A 21,448-nucleotide genomic window follows, 5' to 3' on the forward strand; every position below is an offset into this window, starting at 1 on the left:
CCACACTCAGGAAAGGCTGAAGCATGAGGTTCTTATCAGATTATTAATAGTACATCCAGTCCAGTTGCAATTTAGTAATCGGGAGTCATTTTTACCATAAGCAAAGTTGCCCCAAAATGTTGACATTCCTACCTTTATCTGTTTCCATGATAACAGAACTATAAAGCTTAACTGAAGGTGAGGTTCACAGGCAGTGAAGGAACAGGTCTTGCTGACCTTTTCGTTCTCACACGCTAAACCTCTTTCTTTGGAGCTTCTTCTGTAGTAACTGGTAAGCTATTTTACTTAAAGGAGTATAGCTAATACCACCATTTTGGTCGCTCAGTATCTGCGACTGAGTTACTGTATAGTTGAAGCTAATGAATGGTGGGGTATCTATCCCTGTTAGCCTCATTCAGGTTCATACCCAGGGACCATTTAACTTAATTAACTTTCCCATTCTAGGTCATCAGAAAAACTTAGGCGAGAAAATATGATAAGGTCTGTTTCAGGCTTAATACAGATATGCCTTTAGAGGCAGAACTCTTTTCAGGGTCTACCCTGTTGAGAGTGAATAAGATCTCCATAGCAAAGGTATGTTTATTTTAAATCTATAAATTCAGACATTCTAGATTGAGTTTCACTATGGTATTCATGAGTTTGTAAATAATAATTATTAGTGGAGTATGTTATCAATAAAGACAGTGTAATCCCACCCTGGAGAGTATTCAGTAAATCTTGGATGGAGCCCAGGAATGTGTGTTTTTAATAGCATGTGCATACTCACATGAAAACATAATGTGACCAAAGTGACATCTTTCTTCCAGGAGTCACACCCAAATTATTCTTTATTTGGGAACAGGTTTCAGCTCAAGGTAACTAGGTAACTGCTGCCTTCTTCCTTCTGTTCTGTCAGCAGAGGTATCAGTGGCTAATAGGAGATGCCTTAGTATCTCCCCATACTTGACTTAGTAGAAAGGTCATGCGTGGTCACCTAGTGAAAGTTACAAGAAATATACTAGACACATAACCTCACTGTGTATAAAAGGAATATTCAGTGCCTTATTTTGGCTGCTTTATCTACAGTTTTAGGTTTCATTTGCATAAGTGGTAAGGTTAAGGTGAATATTTTAGTTAGGCTTGTGAGAAACGCTCACAATAAAAACCGGGACACAGGACTTGAGCAGCAAAGCAAGGTGTTTATTCACGAGTCTGTAGTAGGGCGCACCACCAGCCAGGAGAATGTGCGCGCAAAGTAGACAAAGAAAACTGGTTTTATACTAATGCGATTAGCTCTCCCTCCCCTCTCCTTCTCCCCCATTTCTCCATTACTGGTTAATCCAAGTTCACAATCTAATGCATTAACTATTTAACCCAGGGTGTGATTAACTAAGGGTAATCTAGTTATAGGTCTATCTCCAATTTATTCGCAGTTATCTAGCTACATCTTCCCATTTCTCTGTGTTTGGTGACAACAATCTTCCTCCTGTTGATCCCAGAGATATGTGTGAGGACCTGCGGAATGTCATTTCCTCGCCGCTTTTCCATGATTCATCTGTTAATTATCTCCTACTGGTTTGAGGGTCACTGGCTTGCTTCTTTATCCCTAACAGGCTTAAGGAGGAATTTTATTTTTCACAATTATAAAGAAAATCCTGGTTTAAGAGTACAGAAATAGAGATGGTGATCTAAGATTGTTAGTTCTGGCCTTTAGTTTTCCTTTTAGAAATCCACAATATACTACGATAGTGCAGGAAACTGTTTAACCTTTGAAATCTTTCTGAATAGTATGTCTTTCTGAGTTCTGCTGTTTGATTAGTTAGACAGCCTCTTAATACTTAAAATTCATTATGAAAATTAGATTTCTTCTAAGTACTTTTAAGTACATACATTTTACTTCATGTTCTTTTTAATTTGGCCTGAGAATTTCTATCTTTTGACTGAAGAATTTAGTCCATTTATATTAAATGTGTCTACTGATGTATTTGTTTCAACTATTCCATCTTTATTTTCCTCTTCTTTCTTGCCTTTTTTGGGTTGATTCTTTTCTACCATTCTAGGTTTTTCCTCAACTAGCTTGGAAATTATATACTTTGTTTTTATTATTTTCGTGGTGGCACTAGAAGTTACAATCCACATAAATTTCTTAAATTGGGTCCTCTAGAAAGTAGAACCTGAGACAAAGATGAAAGTACTGTTTCTTTACTTGGGAGGTGCAGGAGAGGCAGGGCAGGGAGGAAACGGGAAGGAAGTGAGGTAGGAAAAAAATGGATGCAGTGTGTTACTATGGTGGCCAGGCTTGGCAACAGGATATGGTGGCCAGGCTTGGCGACAAGCGGTGAAGACTCATAGGAGTGTCCCAGTGAGTGTGTTCATGTACACTGGGGGACTTCTCCAGAAGGTTTATAAGGAGAAGCTGCTTCTCTGAGCAGTCCGTTGAGGGGAGGGAGTTTCCCACCTCTCCCATCTCACATTTCCCATTGGCTAAGACTTGCCACATGTGGCTGTGCCATCTGGCCTTGGGTAACTTCGCAGGAAGCCAGATCTTGTGCTCAGTGGTATGCCATTGCAGCCAACGCAGATCAGATAGGCTTAGCATACTTCAATTTGGACTCCAGCCCACTCAGGAAGCTGGGAAGAGGCAGCAGCAACATGGAATGGGAGGCAGGCAGCACCTTGGAAAGAGGAAAATGGCCAAAGGAATCTGAGGAGGCATTAGTTCATCCAACACTCATTCATCATATCAAAATCTAAAGTGAAGATGTACCTCTGCCCTCCCATAGTTAATACATTTAACCTCATCTACCTCCTTCCTCACATGTATGTTATTATTGTTGTATATTTAATTCTTATTTTTCTGTTTCACAAGACATTAATACTTGTTTTTATTATTCAATGTTTAAGATTTAGTCATTTATCACTTTTGTGGCTCTTCATCTTTTCTTGCATCTCAGATCTATTTAAGATCATTTTCCTTCACCTGAAGTACATCCTTCAGAATACACTAGTTTTCAAGGTATGTAGTATCCTTCCTGTTATGCAAGGAAGAAGGAAAAATAAGAATATATATTTTATTAGCAAGAAAGAAATACTGAAAAACAATAGAGAAAATCAATGAAACCAAAAGTAGGTTTAACAAAATTGACAAATCCTCAGGGGGATTGACCAAGGGAAAGGAGAGAGAGAAAACTCAGATTACAGTAGTTCTTCTCTATATCATGGTTCACTTATCGCAGTCGCACTGTATCGTGGGATTTTTAAAAACATTATATTTAATTATTTATCGCAGATTTTTCGCTGTATTGCGGGATTTTGCGGTACTGTATACATATGTTGTTACAGTTACGTAGGTTTAAGAGTATAGAATATGTTTAAGAACATAAGTAGTGTTTATAAAAGTGTGAAAACGGTTAATAAGGAACTGGGAAAACGGTTTATAAGTGTGTGGGAAGGGTTTATAAAGCCTTAAAATATATATAAATACTAAAATAAATGTAAGGTTCCTACTTTGCATATTTTCACCTATCGCGGGGTGTGAGGAGGGGCGTCTAGAACGTAATACCCTCGATAAGTGAGGGAATACTGTACTGACATTAAGAACAGAAGAGGAGACATCACTGTGGACCTTACAAAAGTAAAGATTGTAAAGAAATACTACAAACAACTGGGGGAAGTAAGTGAATGTTAATGAATACAGGGTTTCTTCTTGGAGTGATGAAAATGTTCTAAAATTGATTGTGATGATGATCGTTCAATTCTGTGAATATACTAAAAAACATTGAACTGTACACTTTGAATGTGTAAATTGTATGGTATGTGAATATATCTCAATAAATTTTTCTTTTAAAATGAAACACTGGGATAATACACAGGGAACTAATAAAAATGTTGCCTGGGCCTTGGCCGGGTGTCTCAGTTGATAAGAGCATCATCCTGTACACCAGAAGGTTGAGGGTTCGATTCCCAGTCAGGGCACATTTCTAGGTTGTGAGTTCAATTCCTGATTGGGGAGTGTATGGGAAGCAACCGATCAATGTCTCTCTCTCACATTGATGTTTCTGTCTTTCTCCCTTCCTCCTCTAAAATCAATAAAAACACAATCCTCAAGTGTTGCTGGTTCGATTCCCAGTCAGGGCATATGACTAGGTTGCACGTCATGTCCCCAGTTGGGGGCACGAGTGAGAGACAACCACACAGTGATGTTTCTCTCCCTCTCTTTCTCCTTTCCCCTCTCTCTAAAAAATAAAAAAAATTTTAAAAACAAACAAATATACAATTTAAAAACAAAAACAAAAAAACCCCACAATCCTCAGGTGAGGATTTAAAAAAAAAATGTTGCCTGGGGTGGGGATCTAGAAGAGTGGATGAACGCAGGGCTGAGAGTGAAAATTATTAAAAAAAACATTTTTATATTATTCAAATTTCTTGAGCCATGTAAGCAAAGTATTCAAAAATATAAAATTTACAGAATCCTGGGAAGTTGTGGTGAAGCAAATGAAAATGACATAGTTAATGTTAGCTGTTAGTTGAAGGCCTGAATAATAACGCAAAAGTGATCATGTTCATCAAATAAGGTAGTAAGTATGGAACTGGGTGTTGGAGGGGAACTATAATAAAGTTTCGTCTCATTTATTTGGGTCATAGTTCAAACTACATTTTCCACCTACTTGTGACAATACATGGACTGGTTCTATTTTATTGTGACTCTTGCTTTTGAAAATAGCGATATCTATATGAGGTGAAGATAGCCATACTATTTGAAGGCTCAGTACACAAAAACTCAGAAAGGTCCCTGGACTGAACTGGCCACTCCAGTCTGATGCGTAGTAGAGTTTATTAAGGGAAACTTACCTACTAGGCACGTCTTGAGTAGCTGCAAGACAAAATGGCCTTGTGCTGCTTGGAAGGTGCCCAAGAATTATACAGAACAAGGCGAGGTAGTCACCAGTACTTGTACGTGACCAGGTACAGGCAAATGCTTTATGTAATTCACCAGGTCAGGACAATGGCCTGTTCCAGAAACCAGCATGTAGTGGAGGCAGGAAGGAGTACTTGTTTATGTCAAAAGGAGCATTGATTATGGTCAGACAGTCTCCAGGTCAGGTTATCTGGAAGCAATCTCCTGGCCCAGGGCCAACCCATAGGTCACAGCCACCATCATGTCTTGGAAGTTCCTCGCTCCTTCAAAAGGCAGAGGAAAGGTGATCAGATTAAAAACATGTAAGTCTTATATTTAAGAACCACATCTGACCTGCATAATCAAAACATGAACAAATTTCAAAACAGTGAGGGGACAGGAACAGTAGGACTTCTGCCCAGAATGACTGTAGGAAAGAAGAACGGTAAACATTTTGTAAGATTTCTCAATATGTTGTAACTTCTTCATGTTCCCGGTCACTATGTTCAGCAGTTTGTTTCTCTGTAATGATTGGTAAATTCATCATAAGACATGATTCCAAGTGGTGAGAAAGGAAGGGTGCAGCCAGTTGTCAGGAAGTGGGTGGTCGAATTGCAGGCCTTCAGCAGGCAGGAGAGTTTAGGAAGGGCGAGAAGTTTGAGTTCGCGGGGCCTATGGGAAGGAAGAAAAGGGCCCAGGAGATTGTCACACTTCTCAATAAGCAGACTTAGGACTGTCCTGTTCTTTCAGAAGAAAAGATTCATTATTTTCTTTCCATGTTCTTTAATGCTGGAGACACCTATTACAGGGCGGACGGGGGCTTTTGATGGGATCCTTTAGGGATTTAAGTTCCTGATTCCACCCGACTAAATTGCTATTTGAGTCACACCTCAGGGCAGGGCCCTGAAAATAATACACAGCTTGTTCATTTATTAATTCACTCCACAAACCTGTACATCTGCTATCTATCTGACAGGACGCTAGGCAATAGAATAGACACCAAAAAGAGGACATGAACCCTACCCTCATGGATCTGTGAACCTTCCAGCCTAGAAGGGAGACCTCTAAAGAAGTCAGTGTGAAGGTGTGAATAATATGCCAAGTGCTGTGGGCATGCAGAAGGGGAGCTGTAAAATGGGCTTAGAAGCAAATTCAGTGCTTCAGGGGGCCAGGCAGATAATGCAGGTAAGTGAAAAGGGTCCAGGATGCTGCCAAGTGGTGGTCTCTGGAAAGCACTGGTTCCATCTAAAAGAGGCAGACACTAGATGCTGGGCTCTGGGTTAGAAGAGAGATGTAGTTTTCGCTATTATCCTTTTGTACCTTTTGAATGTTATACATGTGCATTTGTTACTTAGCAAAAACTAAAGTTTTTAAAAGAGGAACCATTACTCGGGCCCTGCTTATTTTTTCCTTCTAGGAATATTTAAAGAGAAACTGGCCCTGGCCGATATGGCTCAGTTCCTTGGAGCATTGTCCTATGCACCAGAGGGTTGGGAGTTGGATTCCTGGTCAGGGCACATGCCTGGGTTGAGTGTTTGGGGTCCCTGGTTGGAGCACTTATGGGAGGTAGTCAAAGGATGTTTCTCTCTCACATCCATGTTTCTGTCTCCCTTCCTCTCTCTCTAAAATCAATAAACATTTTTAAAAAGGGAGAAACTGAAAAATTGGATTTTTAAGTGAATTCTCCTGTTTTAAATGCTGGCATCTAATTTTTAAAAACCATGCATGTTAACTAAAGCTTATCACAGGCCACCAGTTTACAAACTTGGGCCCAGCCGATCTCTTCTCTATTCTTTATCATCAGGGCAGATAATCTTAATTTTTAGGTGTCAGGCTTTCCTGGGATATATCCCTCTTGGGGTTGGGGACATGTGAAAGGCAACCACATGTTTATATTTCTTTCCTTCTCCTTCTCTCTTCCTTCTCCTCTCCATAAAAATAAATAAATAAAATCTTTGTTTTTTAAAAAGGTCCTGACAATAGAATTCTACTGAACTTAAAAAAATAACTCAGGTAACTTTACAGAAAACAAGTCCCAAATATGGAATTGCTTTTTCATTTTTTAAGATGCTCCCTAAACATCAGTGGATTTGTAGGTACACTTAGAACTTTTTAAAAATCAAATTGAATTATAATTAACATACAATAAAATGCTCCCATTTTAAGTGGATGGTTTGATACCATCTAGCAAATGTATATACCCATGCAGTGACCTCCACAATCAAGTGAACATCATCCTCCCAACTGGCCCCTTTGAGGTCAGTATTTGCCAGGGCTTCCAGCACCAGCTACCGCTGATCTGTTTTCTATCACTGGAGATCAGCTTTGGCTATTGTACGATTTCTAACAAATTGAATCATACAGCATGTGTGGCTGCTTTTGCTTACCATAATGTTTTTGAAATTCGTCCATGTTATCTGTATCAATACTTTGTTCCTTTATACTGCATATTAGTATTCCATTGCATGGATAATTTGTCATTTATTTATTCTCAGTGAACACTGAGATGGTTTCTGGTTTCTTGGTTGTTATGAATAAAGCTACTATGATACTCCATTATAAGTTTTTGTGTGTTCATATGTTTTCATATGTAGGAATGGAATTGCTATGTTGAATGCTAAATATATACTTTATGTGTTGCTGCCCAGCTGTTTTTCCAAAGCATTGTACCGTTTTAAACTCCCACAAACTATGTGTGCCTTTGCATCTTTGTTTTCAGCTACTCAGTATTTTAATTCACTTCCTTTGGGAAATTTTTTCCCCTTCCTGCCACATAGAGGTGATATTTGGATCTTTTTCTGATTAAGGCTGTGCAGAAGTTTTCAGTGTCACTAGGAGTAAAAGGGAAGTTCTTTCAACTGATAAAGGGTACCCACTAAAAACCTACAATAAATATCATACTTAGTGGTCAAACTTCAGAAGAATTCCCACCAAAGTCAAGAATAAGATAGGATACTTATTACCACCTTATTAAGCAACATTATATTAAATCAGTGCAACAAAATAAGAAAATAAAATGACTGTAAAAGATGAAACTGCCTTAATATTCAGATAATACAAATATCTACTTAGGAAATTTAAGAGGATTTATAATCATTAAAAATAGACTAGAAGGAGTCTTATGTATCGTCAATAAATATTTAGAAAATAGAATATTAATAAAAAAAAATCCAAGTCATAAGGGCAGCAAAATTTACAAAGTACAACAACAAATGTAATGTGCATTGGGCAGAGATGCACACAGCAACATTATAAATGAAAAGGGATGTTTATTGCTAGGCAGAAGGGTCAGCAGTGTGGAGATGTTGCAGATGGATGCACCATTGAAAATGCTTCAAAAGAACGCTATCCCTGTAGCATTATACATGTTAATACAAAAATTCAGAAGGGCCAGTGAACACCTGGCCAACTATTTAATACCAACTGCTTCTTGACTGGGTAAAGGACCTTGTTGCACCAGAGCTTAGCCAGAGGAGGTCACGTGCCAGGGCTGCTGGTAATACCTAGAAGCATTGCTAACTCAGCATTTTTCTCAAGTACCAAAATGGGGAGGGAATGAGCTTTGTGGGACACCTGGGTTTCCCTTTTCTTAAAATCTAGCTTTTATGGCAGCATAACAGAGTGGTTAAAAGTGCAGACTCTGTAGCCAGCCTGGTTAATCTGAGCCCTATATGCCTGGGTTTCCTCATCTATAAAATGGAAATAACAACAGCTTCTTTGTTTAGACTATTGAAGGAATTACATGGACATATCTAAAGTGCTTAGAACTTGTCTGGCTAGTAGTAGTCTCTAAATTAATTTTTGTTCTTATTTTTGATAATAAATACACAATATTGGAAGGTTTTTTTCAAAGTATAAACCCAGAGCCCTGGCCAGTGTGGCTCAGTTAGTTGGAACATTGTCCCGTTATCGAAAAGACAAAGGTTCAATTCCTGGTCAGGGCTCATGCCCAGGTTGTAGGTTTGATCCTAGGTCTGGATGCGTACAGTCCCAGTCCAGGCGTATACAGGAGGCAACCAATCAATGTTTCTATTTCACCTCAATGTTTCTCTCCCTTCCTCTCTCTCTAAAAGCAATGAAAAATATAAAGTCCTCAGGTGAGGATAATAATAAATAAATAAATAAATAAATAAAAATAGAAGTATATACCCAGAAAGTTAAGAAACCAGGAGGGGCCCATCAGCACATAGAACATTTTAACAAATTTTTGGAAGGTGGAAACTCAAGTGGAATAGTGGTAACCAATGGAGTAGGCCAAAGGAAACCACTGCCTGAATACACAACTTGTGGGAGACTTATTTACCCTGCAGAGAACCCTGGAGCAGCTGGGGACTCTGCATGCCAGGTAAGAAGGGCAGGAAATCAAGGGACTAATTTAAAAATCTGTGTATGGAACATTTGGCTCCCTCCTCTCCATGATCACATTATTTGATAGATTTTAAACCTGAGGCAAAAAAAAATTAGATGATTATCTTTTTTTAAAAATCAAATAAAGTGTTCCAGCTGACTTCAAAGAGCTAGAGTGGGCATTGGCACACGCAAACAAGGAGTGCTTCAAGAACTGGTCATTTCCCTGACTGATGTAGCTCAGTGTGTTGGGCATCATCCTAGAAACCAAAAGGGCACTGGTTCCATTCCCCATGAGGACACCTGCCTGGGCTGTGGGCCAGGTCCCTGCTTGGGGGCATGCAATAGGCAACCACTTGATGTATCCCTTGTACATTGATGTTTCTCTCCCTCTCTTTCTCCTTCCCTTCCCCTCTCTCTAAAAATAAATAAATAAATAAATAAATAAATAAATAAAAAGAACTGATCGTTATGCTCAAAGAACTTCCCAAGTGTGCTTTCAGCTGCTAGCTCTCTCTTTATAGGTAACTTGAAATAATTTTCTGAGGTGTTCCTCTGACATTTAGGGCTTCTTCAGGGTAAATCCTGGCTCCCCAATCTGGCCTCCATAATGCAAAGGGCTTAGGTTCAAGTTACAGTTATGTGGCTTTTAACTAGATTTTTAACCATAATTTTGACCAATCAGCTTTTAGATGGCCTGCCTTAAAAAATATTTTTATTGATTGATTTTTTTTTAGAGAGAAAGAAACATCAATTTGTTATTCCACTTACTTATGCATTCATTAATTGCTTCTTGTATGTGCCCTAACAGGAGATTCAACCTATAACCTTGGCATTTTGGGACAACGTTCTAACCTACTGAACTACCCAGTCAGGGCTAAATGGCCTACTTCTAAACATAAATTGAAAACTGAGGATCAGTATACATTTCAGGATGGCTGGTAATGTGAAAAAGTAACAGATAATTTAGGAGGTAGATAAATTGAACATTTGTATTGTAAAGTTAATTTATCAGGACCCACAAAATGGAGCCATCCTACTGGCCTGGCCCAAGTCCCAGATCTAAACCCAAGTCAGCCTGCACTTACGGGACACATCTGTCACAGAAACCTAACATACACTAATCACAATCTTCCAACTCAGCTTTAATTCATCTACCTTCCCCTAGGAAATAGGATGGAAGTCCTATAAGTAAATCCCCACCCTCCTAGCCAGTCCTGCCCTGTTCCCTATTGCCTCTTCTCCATAAAACAGGCTCTACAGCTCATGAGGCACTGTGCTCCCCCATCCATGGGTTGTTTTCCCATGAATCAAGGACATCATACTCATTATTAACTTGTCTTAGTTTTGTCATTCTTTAAGTGTATATTTTATTGATTATGTTGTTACAGTATCTCAATTTTTTTCCCTTTGCTCCCCTCTGCCCAGTACCCCCCTTCCATCCAGCAATCCCACCCTCCTTTAGTTCATGTCCATGGGTTGTGCATATAAGTTCTTTGGCTTCACCCTTTCCTATATTATTCATAAATTTCCTATGTCTATTTTGTACCAGCCAATTATGCTTCTTAATCCCTGCACCATTTCCCCATTTCTACCCCTTCCCCTTCCCAGCTGCTAACCCTCCAAATGATCCCCATACCTATGATTCTGATCCTTTTCTGGTTTGCTTAGTTGGATTTTGTTTTTATTTTTTAGATTCAGTTGTTGATAGTTGTGAGTTTGTTGTCATTCTAGTGTTCATAGTTTTGATCTTCTTTTTCTTAAGTAAGTCCCTTTGACATTTCATATAATAATAGTTTGGTGGTGATGAGTTCCTTAAGCTTTACCATGTCTGGGAAGCACTTTATCTACCCTTCCATTCTAAATGATAGCTTTGCTGGATAGAGTAATCTTGGTTGTAGGTCCTTGCTTTTCATCACATTGAATACTGCTTGCCAGTCCGTTCTTGCTTGCAAAGTTTCTTTTGGGAAATCAGCTGAAAGTCTTATAGGCACCCCTTCGTAGGTAGCTCTCTGCTTTTCTCTTGCTGCTTTTAAGATTCTCTCTTTATCTATCACCGTTGGCATTTTAATTATGATGTGTCTTGGTGTGGTCCTTTTTGGGTCTCTCTGTGCTTCCTTTTCTATTTCCTTCACCAAATTTGGGGAGTTTTCCATCATTATTTTCTCACATAAGTTTTCAATTTCTTGCACTTGTTCTTTCTTTTCTCCTTCTGGCACCCCTATGGTTCAAATATTTTCAGTTTAAAGTTGTCCCAGAGTTTCCTAAGCCTCTCCTCATATTTTTCAATTCTTGTTTCCTCATTCTGTACTGGTTGATTGTTTTTCTCTTCCTTATGTTCCAAATCATTGATTTGAACCCCGGTTTCCTTCCCTTCACCATTGGTTTTATGTGAATTTTCCTTCGTGTCACTTAGCAGAGCCTTCACTTCTTCCCTTATGTGTTTGCCATACTTAACCATATCTACCAAACCTGTGAGCATCTTTATCACCAGTGTTTTGAACTTTGTATCTGTTAGGTTGGCTCTCTCCTAATTTGTTAGGTTGGCTATCTCCTCACCGCTTAGTTCTCCCACTGGAACCTTGATGCGTTCTGCCTTTTGGGCCATACTTTTCTGTCTCCTCAACTTGACAGGCTCCTGTGTTTGTTTGCCTCTCTGTCTTAGGTAGAGCTGTCGCACCTGTTACATTGTAAGGGGCGGAGCCTTAGGTGTTCGTCAGAACAGGGAGACTCGTTTCACCATCTTGTGGAGCTGTATGTGGGGGAGGGTCTGAGAGGGAACAATGTCACTTGCTCAGCACTCACCCCTTTTCCAGGTACTTCTTTCACTTTTGTATGGGACTGGTGCCTCTCTAGCTGTTGCCCTCGCTGTTGTTCCCAGAGTGGATGGGTCTGTAGAGGTTCTAGGACTGTGGGGGCCCTTTAAACAAGTGAACTCTGCTGAGAGACCAGCAGTTTCTTCCTCTGCCTCAACCCCCACTGGTTTGCACAGTCAGAAGCAATGAGGCTTTATTTTCCCGGGGCTGGGACCATGAGCTATGCGATCTGGTCTAGTGCTGAGAGCGCTCCCCAGGTGTCCCTCCCGACTATTTAAAATGTGTGACTGTGCTTTCTGCCAGCCTGCCACTGCCACCATTGCTGCCAACACCACATCGTGTCCTCTCCGCCCTAGCTCCGGCCCTCCTACCTGTCTGGATGAGTATTTCTTCTTTATATCTTTGTTTGTTGGACTTCCATGCAGCTCAGTTTTCTGGAACTTCTGGTTATCTATAGTTTTGAGGTAGTTTTATTTCTTCTTAGTTGTTGAGGGAGACGCAGCGTGTTTGTCTAGGCCTCCATCTTGGCCAGAACTCTGACTTTTTGTCATTTGACAGTATCATAAAAAGATTGTGTTGGTTAAAAAGAAAAAAAAAAGTATCATGAAAATAAAGAACAGTCAGAGAACAAGAAAGAGCTATGGGAAATTAAAAAGTATAATTGCTGCAATTAAGAATTACTGTTGGAGCGGATTGCCGCCGGTCACTGGGTTGTGATGAGTACACAGGCACTGCCTCCTATAGCCGGCCCAAGAAAGCAAAACGCATCTGTCAAAATGAGGCAGACAACTATAGAAATCCCGGTGGCACAGCTCACCAGGCAACAGATGAAGAACCTGACAGATGAACAAATAAGAAACCTGTCAGAGGCTCAGTTCAGGGCCATTGTTATCAGGTGGCTTACAGAATTAACAAAAGATCTGGAAAAAGATGAGAAAGAATTGAAAAACACTCATACTGAAAGGAACAAAACCTCATACGAGACAGATGGTGAGGAAATAAAATCCAGAGTTCAAATCAACAAACCAGAACATAGAGAAGGAACAAACAGTCAACCAGTGCAGAGAGAGGAAATGGGAAGCAAGGATGAGAGGATCAGAAACCTCTGGGACAGCTATAAGAGATCGAATATACGGATCATAGGATTGCCAGAGGGTGAAGAAGAAGAACTAGAAATTGAAAAATTAAGTGAAAATATAATAAAGCAGAACTTCCCAAACTTGGGGAAGGAAATAGACTTACAGGTCCAGGAAGCACAGAGAGTTCCAAAAAAACTGGACCCAGGGAGAACCACTCCAAGACACATTATAATCAAAATGTCAAAAGTTAAAGATAAAGAGAGAATCTTAAAAGCAGCAAGAGAGAAGAAAAGAATCATGTACAAAGGGGTCCCAATTAGACTATCAGCTGACTTCTCAAGGGAAACCCTGCAGGCAAGAAGGGACTGGCAAGAAATATTCAAAGCAATGAAAATCCAAAACCTATAACCACGAATACTTTATCCAGTGAAGCTGTCATTCAGAATAGAAGGGCAGAGAAAGTGTTTCCAGGACAAAATAAAACTGAAAGAGTTCATTAGATCCAAACCACTGTTATATGAGATGTTAAAAGGACTGGTTTAGAAAAAGGAGGATCAAAACTATGAACACTGAAATGAAAACTGCATCACAAGAAACAACAACAGAAGCTAGGGAATTGAAGCAAAGGCAAACTAAATAGGCAATGAGAGTGGAAAAAGAACTATAGGTATGGGGAACATATTGGGGGGGAGGTCAGCAGGGAAGGGGAAGGGGGAGAGGGAGGGAGATGGTATAGGAATTAAGAAACATCGTAGGAGGGAATGGAATAGACAGAGAGAGGTTGAGAAGAACTATATGTACAACCAATGGACATGGACTAAAAGGGGAGGACAAGGGGAGGGAGGGGGGCCACCGGGTGGAGGGGAGCAGAGGGAAGGGAAATTGGAACAAATGTAACACTGTAATCAATAAAACACATTAAAAAAAAAAAAGAATTACTGTTGGAAAGTTGGAAGACAATAGATAGGAAGTTTCACAGAAAGTAGAGAAAAAGCACTAAGAGACAATATATGAGGGAAAAAAAAATAAGAATTTTGGAGGTCAAGGTTGCAGGAACTCAGATCTCTGGGTAGGGGCATGTTCCCATGCCCCTCCGTCCAGGTGTTCTGTGGCTCAGGAGATGAGCTGGTCTTGTCTCCGCCTGCGGCTTTAGGCTTTTCAGGCCACTGGGTCATGGAATCCTGAGAACAAAGAGGTCTGTTAAGTACTCCATCTGCCTTCTTGTAGATAAAGTCTTAATTGGAACCGACCCTGAGGATTAGTGGGTCTGCTTTGTATCCTTGATAGGTGCTATCTAAACCATAAGTTACCCTGGCTGTATTTTACACATTAATGATACATTGTAAAAATTCTTTCACTTGTAAAAATTCTTTTATTGTTGGCTGTAAAGCTCACACCCCCTGTTCTATTTTTAGTAACTTTTGAAATCCTAATAAAATGACGGTGAGGCTTCTTGCTCTTTGCTGACTGCCAGAGAGTGCTGTAGCCCCCCGATCGTCTTTTTCATTCTGCTTGCTGGAATTATCTCCCCGTCCGGGATCACAATCAACATTTCAGATCAATTAAATCCCCACCTAAATAATGGGAATACTAGTAAGAGTGAAAAGAGAATAGCAGACAGTAGGAAATTATCAAAGAAAATTATAGAAAATAATGAATGTCCTAGGGCTGATGGGACACCCATGTGTTCAGATTGAAAAGGTCCACCAAGTGCCCAGTGCAATGAATGTAGACAGATCCAAATGTATACACATTTTGAAAGTTTATAACCCCAAGAATAAAAGAAAAAATCCTAAAAGATACCAGAAAGATAAACTATCACCATAAAAGGAATAAGACTTCTAGCACTGTAAGCATTAGCCAATCTTAACTGTAGAACACAATACTTCCTGTTGTGGGACTTGGTAGGTTTTGTTATTCGTTTTGGGTCCTGACTAAGTCCTTTTGACTTAAAACATGAGAGCACTTACTGGTAAATCCCCAGTAAACTGCAATTTGTTTTGAATTTTAGTCCCTCAAATATATTTTCATTGCTTCCCATTAAAAGGACAAACATTGAGCACTGGTACTCAGGCCACCCATCCTGCTTCCATTTAACTGAGATTCTGGATAAACCTCGAGGTAAGTAAATTACTATCTCTGGCAAAAGGTGCTTTTCTTCCACAGCTAAAGTTATGGCCCTCTTACTTCCCTTACTTTTATTTTTCTGGAGGCAAGAAGACAGGTACTGTTGTCACACAGATTTGGGTTTAAATTCTAGATCCACCACAGAGTCGCCTCAGTTGGCACTCTAAGCTCTAGTAGCCAAAGGACATGAAGTTTGGAGAGGGACTTGGAGATCTCTCCCCACCAGAAATGGCCTCCAGATCAGCAAAATTGACCACAAAACCAGCAAAATTAATCCAGCTGATCTGTTGCAACCCTGTATGTACTTACCTTCAGGGAGGGTTGGCGCCGGTCCTGTCTCTTGACCAAATCTGAATGGAATGTGCTGACCAGTGACTAACGCAGTCCTATGCTAGGGTCTGAGACAGCACAGAGGCAGCCTGTACAGCTTCTCTGTTTTTGAAACTGGTCATGCAGCCTAGTTTTGGGCAAATGACTAGAGGAGCATAAAAGACGCCTCCTCAGAAGAGATTGTAGTTTCCTGAGACCAGGTATCTTGCAAGTACCTGGGTTGTTCATTACCTAAAATGCAACAGAGCTGGTGCAAACCAGTAAGGCCTCCAGGAACTGGGCTTTGAATCTGAGACCTCTCTGATGTTTGCCTGTTTTTTTAAATTTTAATTTTTGTATTTTATGCTTTACCTGTATTAAAGTTTTATGTAACTCTGCTACGTAGAATCACGCGAGTTTTTTCAGTTACCCAACCCTGTGTAATTGCTGAAGACAGCACTGCAAATGGGAAAATTGAAACAGTTTTTGGCTTTATAATTTAAATAATGGCTAAGGCTTTGTTTGGCAGAAAGAAAGATGAAAAGTGGGAGAAAGATTTAGAACCATTCATGGTGGTGAGGAATTCCTGGTCTGAATTCATTCAAGTACTATAACTACTAATGGGAAGGAAAGACAGCAATGAAATTTAAAAGTGGTCAATCCAGAGCCAGAGGCAATAGCTAAGTGGATTGAAACAGAAATTCATATAGAGAGGAAGTCAGCCAAGAATACTATACCTTGGCTGGTTTGGGCTGCTTTGGCAAAAATGAAGGTAACTAGGAAAAGCCTTAGGCTGCCAAGACCACCAAGTTTTGACCAGATCCTTCTGTGAAGGAAAGGAACAGAAGGCCAAAGGAGAGGTGGGCAGGTATTTCTTCTGGTCATAATGAGACCCTCATCTGATAGAGAACCACTAACAAGGCTCTACAGGGAATGGGTGTGAAGAGAACTGAAATAGAGGAGCTATTCAATCAAAAAGCTAAGTCGCACCATAGCCGAAGGGTTGCAGGTTCAATTCCCAGTCAGGGTACATGCCTAGGCTGTGGGTCTGATCCCTGGTCTGAATGTGTATGGGAGGAAACCAATCAATGTTTCTTTCTCACATCAATGTTTCTCTCTAAAAAGCAATGAAAAAAGTGTCCTCAGGTGAAAATAAAAAAAGAAAGAAAATAAAAAAGCTAAGTAACCCTGTTGACTGATGAAGAGAGCTTCTTGAGGAAACACTACTGAAATAGATTTAATTCATTATTGACAAAGGAGTGCTTTTTCTTGCCTTAGTTACTGCGAAATGCAGGGCATGCTTGCTCTTAATCAAGATCTTCTGTTGGCTGCCACTTTTGCAGAAATGTGGGTAGATGGGCAAATTGCAAATCAGCTGAGATGGATAAAGGCAGGGGCACATAAAACACCCCTTGTGAAGCAGAACTATTTAATTCCACCTGTGGGTATTAAACAGCATACTCCTGAGGTTTCTGAAGTGTTGAGGATGCAAGCAAGCATCTTTGGACTTGTTATGTGACTATACCAAGGTGCCCCCTATTTTATGCCTTTGACTAGAGTGATGATTGATGCTGTGAAAAGAGGACCTTCCTGGTGGGAGGGTAGGATGATGGGAGAGAGAGAGGCTGACCTACTAGCATATTTACTCCGATCTGGGCTGAGCGATGATCAGAAGCTCAGTATAATTCAGAAGAAATGAAACAGTCCAAATAAAAGGGTGGAAGACAACCTCAGGACTAGTCAATCAAGTGGTAAGGTCTGTTAACCTGCTTTTCTTTCCCTTCTCAGAAGATGGCTGCTCAGGAGGGGGCCACCGAAGAGAGGACTTCCCAGAGTGACTTCGCTTCCCTCCTGGAGCTGTCTGCTCTTCTAAGAATTGATGCTTTTCAATTTGTAAAGGAAATGGAGGAAAAGCAACAGAAAGATCGAGAAAAGATGCAGAAAGGCTTTAACTCAGAAATGCGCAGTGAAGCAAAAAGATTAAAGACTTTTGTGACCTTTGACTCCGACAGATCATGGACCCCCCAGGAGATGGCGGCGGCCGGGTTCTATTTCACAGGCGTAAAATCCGGGGTGCAGTGTTTCTGCTGCAGCTTAATCCTGTTTCAAACCGGCCTCCAGAAAACCCCCATAGGAGACCACAAGAAGTTTCGTCCACATTGTGAATTCCTTTTGGGCAGAGATGTTGGTAACATTGCCAAGTACGACATAAGAGTTAAGACTCCAGAGAAAAAGCTGAGAGGAGATAAGGCAAAGTACCAAGAAGAGGAGGCCAGGCTTGAATCCTTCAAAGATTGGCCATTTTATGCCCAAGGGACATCTCCACGGGAGCTCTCAGCGGCTGGTTTTGTTTTTACAGGTAATTAAAAAATCATTTTCTGAAGTATTTCTCTGGAGTTTTAAGTTTAGGTTTCATAGTTCAGTTGCACAATTTTGTGAATTATTCCTCACTTGTTAAATGTATTTTATTAGGTATAAGGTCTATTTTATTAACATTCAACTTCAGTAATTTTACTTTAGCTTTATGTTTTGTACATATTAATTTGTCTAATATATATAAAATTAGATGTTACTTTCCCTTAAGTTTGGACCTTAGACAATCCTGACAACATTCTTTTCTTTAAAAGTATATTTTATAGATTATGTACAGTATTCCAATATTTTTTCCCCTTTGCTCCCCTCTGCTCAGTAACCCACTTCCCTCCAGCAATTCTCCCCTCCCCCCATTAGTTCATGTCCATGGGTCGTGCATGTAAGTTCTTTGGCTTCACCCTTTCCTATATTATTCTTAACTTCCCCCTGTCTATTTTGTACAAACCGACTATGCTTCTTAATCTCTGCACCATTTCCCCATTTCTACCCCTCCCCCATCCCAGCTGATAACTCTCCACATGATTCCCATACCTATGACTCTGTTCCTATTCTGGTTTGCTTAGCTGGATTTTGTTTTTATTTTTTAGATTCAGTTGTTGATAGTTGTGAGTTTGTTGTCATTTTAGTGTTCATAGTTTTGATCTTCTTTTTCTTAAGTAAGTCCCTTTAACATTTCATATAATAATGGCTTGGTGATGATGAACTCTTTTAGCTTTACCTTGTCTGGGAAGCACTTCATCTGCCCTTCTATTTTAAATGATAGCTTTGCTGGATAGAGTAATCTTGGTTGTAAGTCCTTGCTTTTCATTACATTGAATACTTCTTACCAGTCCCTTCTTGCCTGCAAAGTTTTTTTTTTGAGAAATCAGCTGATAGTCTTATAGGCACCCCTTTGTAGGCAACTCTCTGCTTTTCTCTTGCTGCTTTTAAGATTCTCCTTTCATCTTTCACTTTTGGTATTTTAATTATGATGTGTCTTGGTGTGGTCCTTTTTGGGTCTAGCTTGTTTGTGAATCTCTGTGCTTCCTGAACTTGTATGTCTATTTCCTTTGCAAAATTTGGGAAGTTTTCCTCCATTATTTTTCACGTAAGTTTTCAATTTCTTGTTCTTCCTCTTCTCCTTTTGGCATCCCTATGATTTGGATGTTGGCACGTTTAAAGTTGTCCCAGAGGTTCCCAAGGCTCTCCTCATTTCCTTCAATTCTTGTTTCCTCATTCTGTACTGGTTGACTGTTTTTTTTCTTCCTTAGGTTCCAAATCATTGATTTGAACCCTGGTTTCCTTCCCTTCACCATTGGTTTTGTGTGGATTTTCCTTCGTTTCACTTAGCATAGGGTTCACATCTTCCCTTATGCGTTTGCTGTACTCAAGCATATCTGTCAAGACTGTGAGCATCTTTATCACCAGTGTTTAGAATTCTCTATCTGTTAGGTTGGCTATCTCCTCGCCACTTAGTTCTCCCACTGGAACCTTGATCCGTTCCGCCTTTTGGGCCCTACTTCTCTTTCTCCTCATCTTCACAGGCTCCTGTGTTTGTTTGCCTCTGTGTCTTAGGTAGAGCTGCTGCTCCTGTTATGTTGTAAGGGGTGGAGCCTTAGGTATTCATCAGTACAGAGCGACCCCTTTCACCATGTTGTGGTGCGTTATGTGTGGGAGGGGTCTAAGAGGGAACAATGCCATCTGCCCAGCATTTGCCCCCTTTCCAGGCACCTCTCCCACTTCCACACTGGACTGGCGCCCTTCTAGCTGCTGTCCTGGCCATCATTCCCAGAGTGTGTGGGTCCGTGGATGTTCTAGGACCATGTGGGCCCTTTAAACAAGCAGACTCTGCTGAGACCGGCAGTTTCAGCCTCCACCCCAACCCCCACTGGTCTGCACCGTCAGAAGCAATGAGGCTTGCTTTTCCCCAGTGCTGGGACCGTGAGCTGGTAGGTCTGGTGAGGAGCTGGGAATACTCCCGAGGTGTCCCTCCTGACTTTTTAAAACATGTAACTGTGCTTTCTGCGGGCCTGCTGCCGTAACTGCTTTCCGCCGGCCTGCCACTGCCACTGCTGCTGCCACCACACTGCGTCCTCTCCACCACGACTACGCCCATCCTACCTGTCTGGATGAGTATTTCTTCTTTATATCTTTGTTTGTTGGACTTCTATGCAGCTTGATTTTCTGGAACTTCTGGTTGTTCCTAGTTTTGAGGTAGTTGTCTTCCTTCTTAGTTGTGAAGGGACACCCAGTGTGTCTGTATAGGCCTCTATCTTGGACGGAAGCCTTGACAACATTCTTAAGGTCCTTAAAATAAATCATGAGGTCAGACGACCCCTAATTCCTCACCCATCTTCCTTTTGCTGCTCCCATAAGATCTTCCTTTGATTCTTTTAATTGCGGCAGTATTGGAGGGGCTTTTTGGTTGTTGGATGGTTGGTTTTAATCTTAGGGCTAACTCTAATACATAGGGCAAATTGCATTTAAGAAAACTAGGCTTTGTTTGCATTGTTCTAGGCATGCTGTAGATGTTATGACAGATGTGAATGAGAACTGTAGTGACAATAACAGCTCTCATTTACTGAGTACCTACTTGATGCGAGCTAGCATCGGATTAAGCACTAATTCTAATCCAACAAATTTTTCCGTTCCCACCATTTCACAGTTGAGTTCACTGAGGCTCAAAGAGTTTAAAAACATGCCTAAGTGTCCACAGAAATTGCATTGCAAAGCTACAGCTTCGGTTTTCTAATGGTGCTTTACTTCATGAGTCCTAGGGTTTCTCTGCTTCCTCGCTACTTTGTCTCTGAGAGCTCAAAGAGCAAAACACCAGCTCTGGGAACACCATGTGGGAATACTGAGTTAAACAGTTTAGAGTTCTGTATGTGAAGTATGACCATGGCTGAGGGGTGAGGTCCTAGGGCAGTGGGGCTGTGGATGGAGATTTAGACAGATGACAGTGTGAGTGGACAGACGTGCTGAAACATGTCTTACTCCCACACAGAGCAGTCAGCTCCCAGACACACCTTCTGATTGATCCCATGGTGCCATTTCAGTGCTGAGCAATCTAAATGTTTTCCTTCATATGTAGGGAAATGGGATACTGTGCAGTGTTTTTCCTGTGGTGGATGTTTAGGAAATTGGGAGGATGGAGATGATCCTTGGAAGGAACATGCCAAGTGGTTCTCTAAGTAAGTAGAGAAATATGTCTCTTTTAAAAAAAAGATGAAACAAAACTAAAGACAAGAGTCACCTTCTTGGAGTAGTATCTTCAGGTTTGATTTTTATCCTATCCGAAACTGGAACATTCCAGAATTTATTCAAGCAAGAAAGGCCTGATTACATCATGAACATTTTGAATCATAATTTTAAAATAATTTCTTAATGTTTTATTTTCCTAAATACCAAGACACATTTTACCAAGTAGAAGTTTCAGGATCAGCCCTAATTGATAAATAAGAATAATTCACATAGGGATGATGTAAAACAGTGTATAAAGGAAGTTGGAAATTAAAACAATATTTAAGGCTTTATTACAAATG

At 40.5% G+C, this 21,448-nt stretch overlaps 1 protein-coding gene across 1 annotated transcript in view; it reads left to right on the forward strand.

Annotated features, from left to right (window-relative positions):
• The first annotated feature begins 17,345 nt into the window (after positions 1-17,345).
• The window catches only part of NAIP (NLR family apoptosis inhibitory protein), a 33,316-nt gene continuing 29,213 nt past the window's right edge, over positions 17,346-21,448 (forward strand). The window contains exons 1-2 of the mRNA XM_090276364.1: positions 17,346-17,913; positions 20,998-21,097. Coding sequence (XP_090132490.1) covers positions 17,346-17,913; positions 20,998-21,097 — 668 coding nt within the window. The remainder of the gene's footprint in view (positions 17,914-20,997; positions 21,098-21,448) is intronic.

The sequence above is a fragment of the Furipterus horrens genome, unplaced genomic scaffold (assembly GCF_987537825.1).
Source record: "Furipterus horrens unplaced genomic scaffold, mFurHor1.1.pri manual_scaffold_5, whole genome shotgun sequence".
Lineage (NCBI taxonomy): Eukaryota > Metazoa > Chordata > Mammalia > Chiroptera > Furipteridae > Furipterus > Furipterus horrens.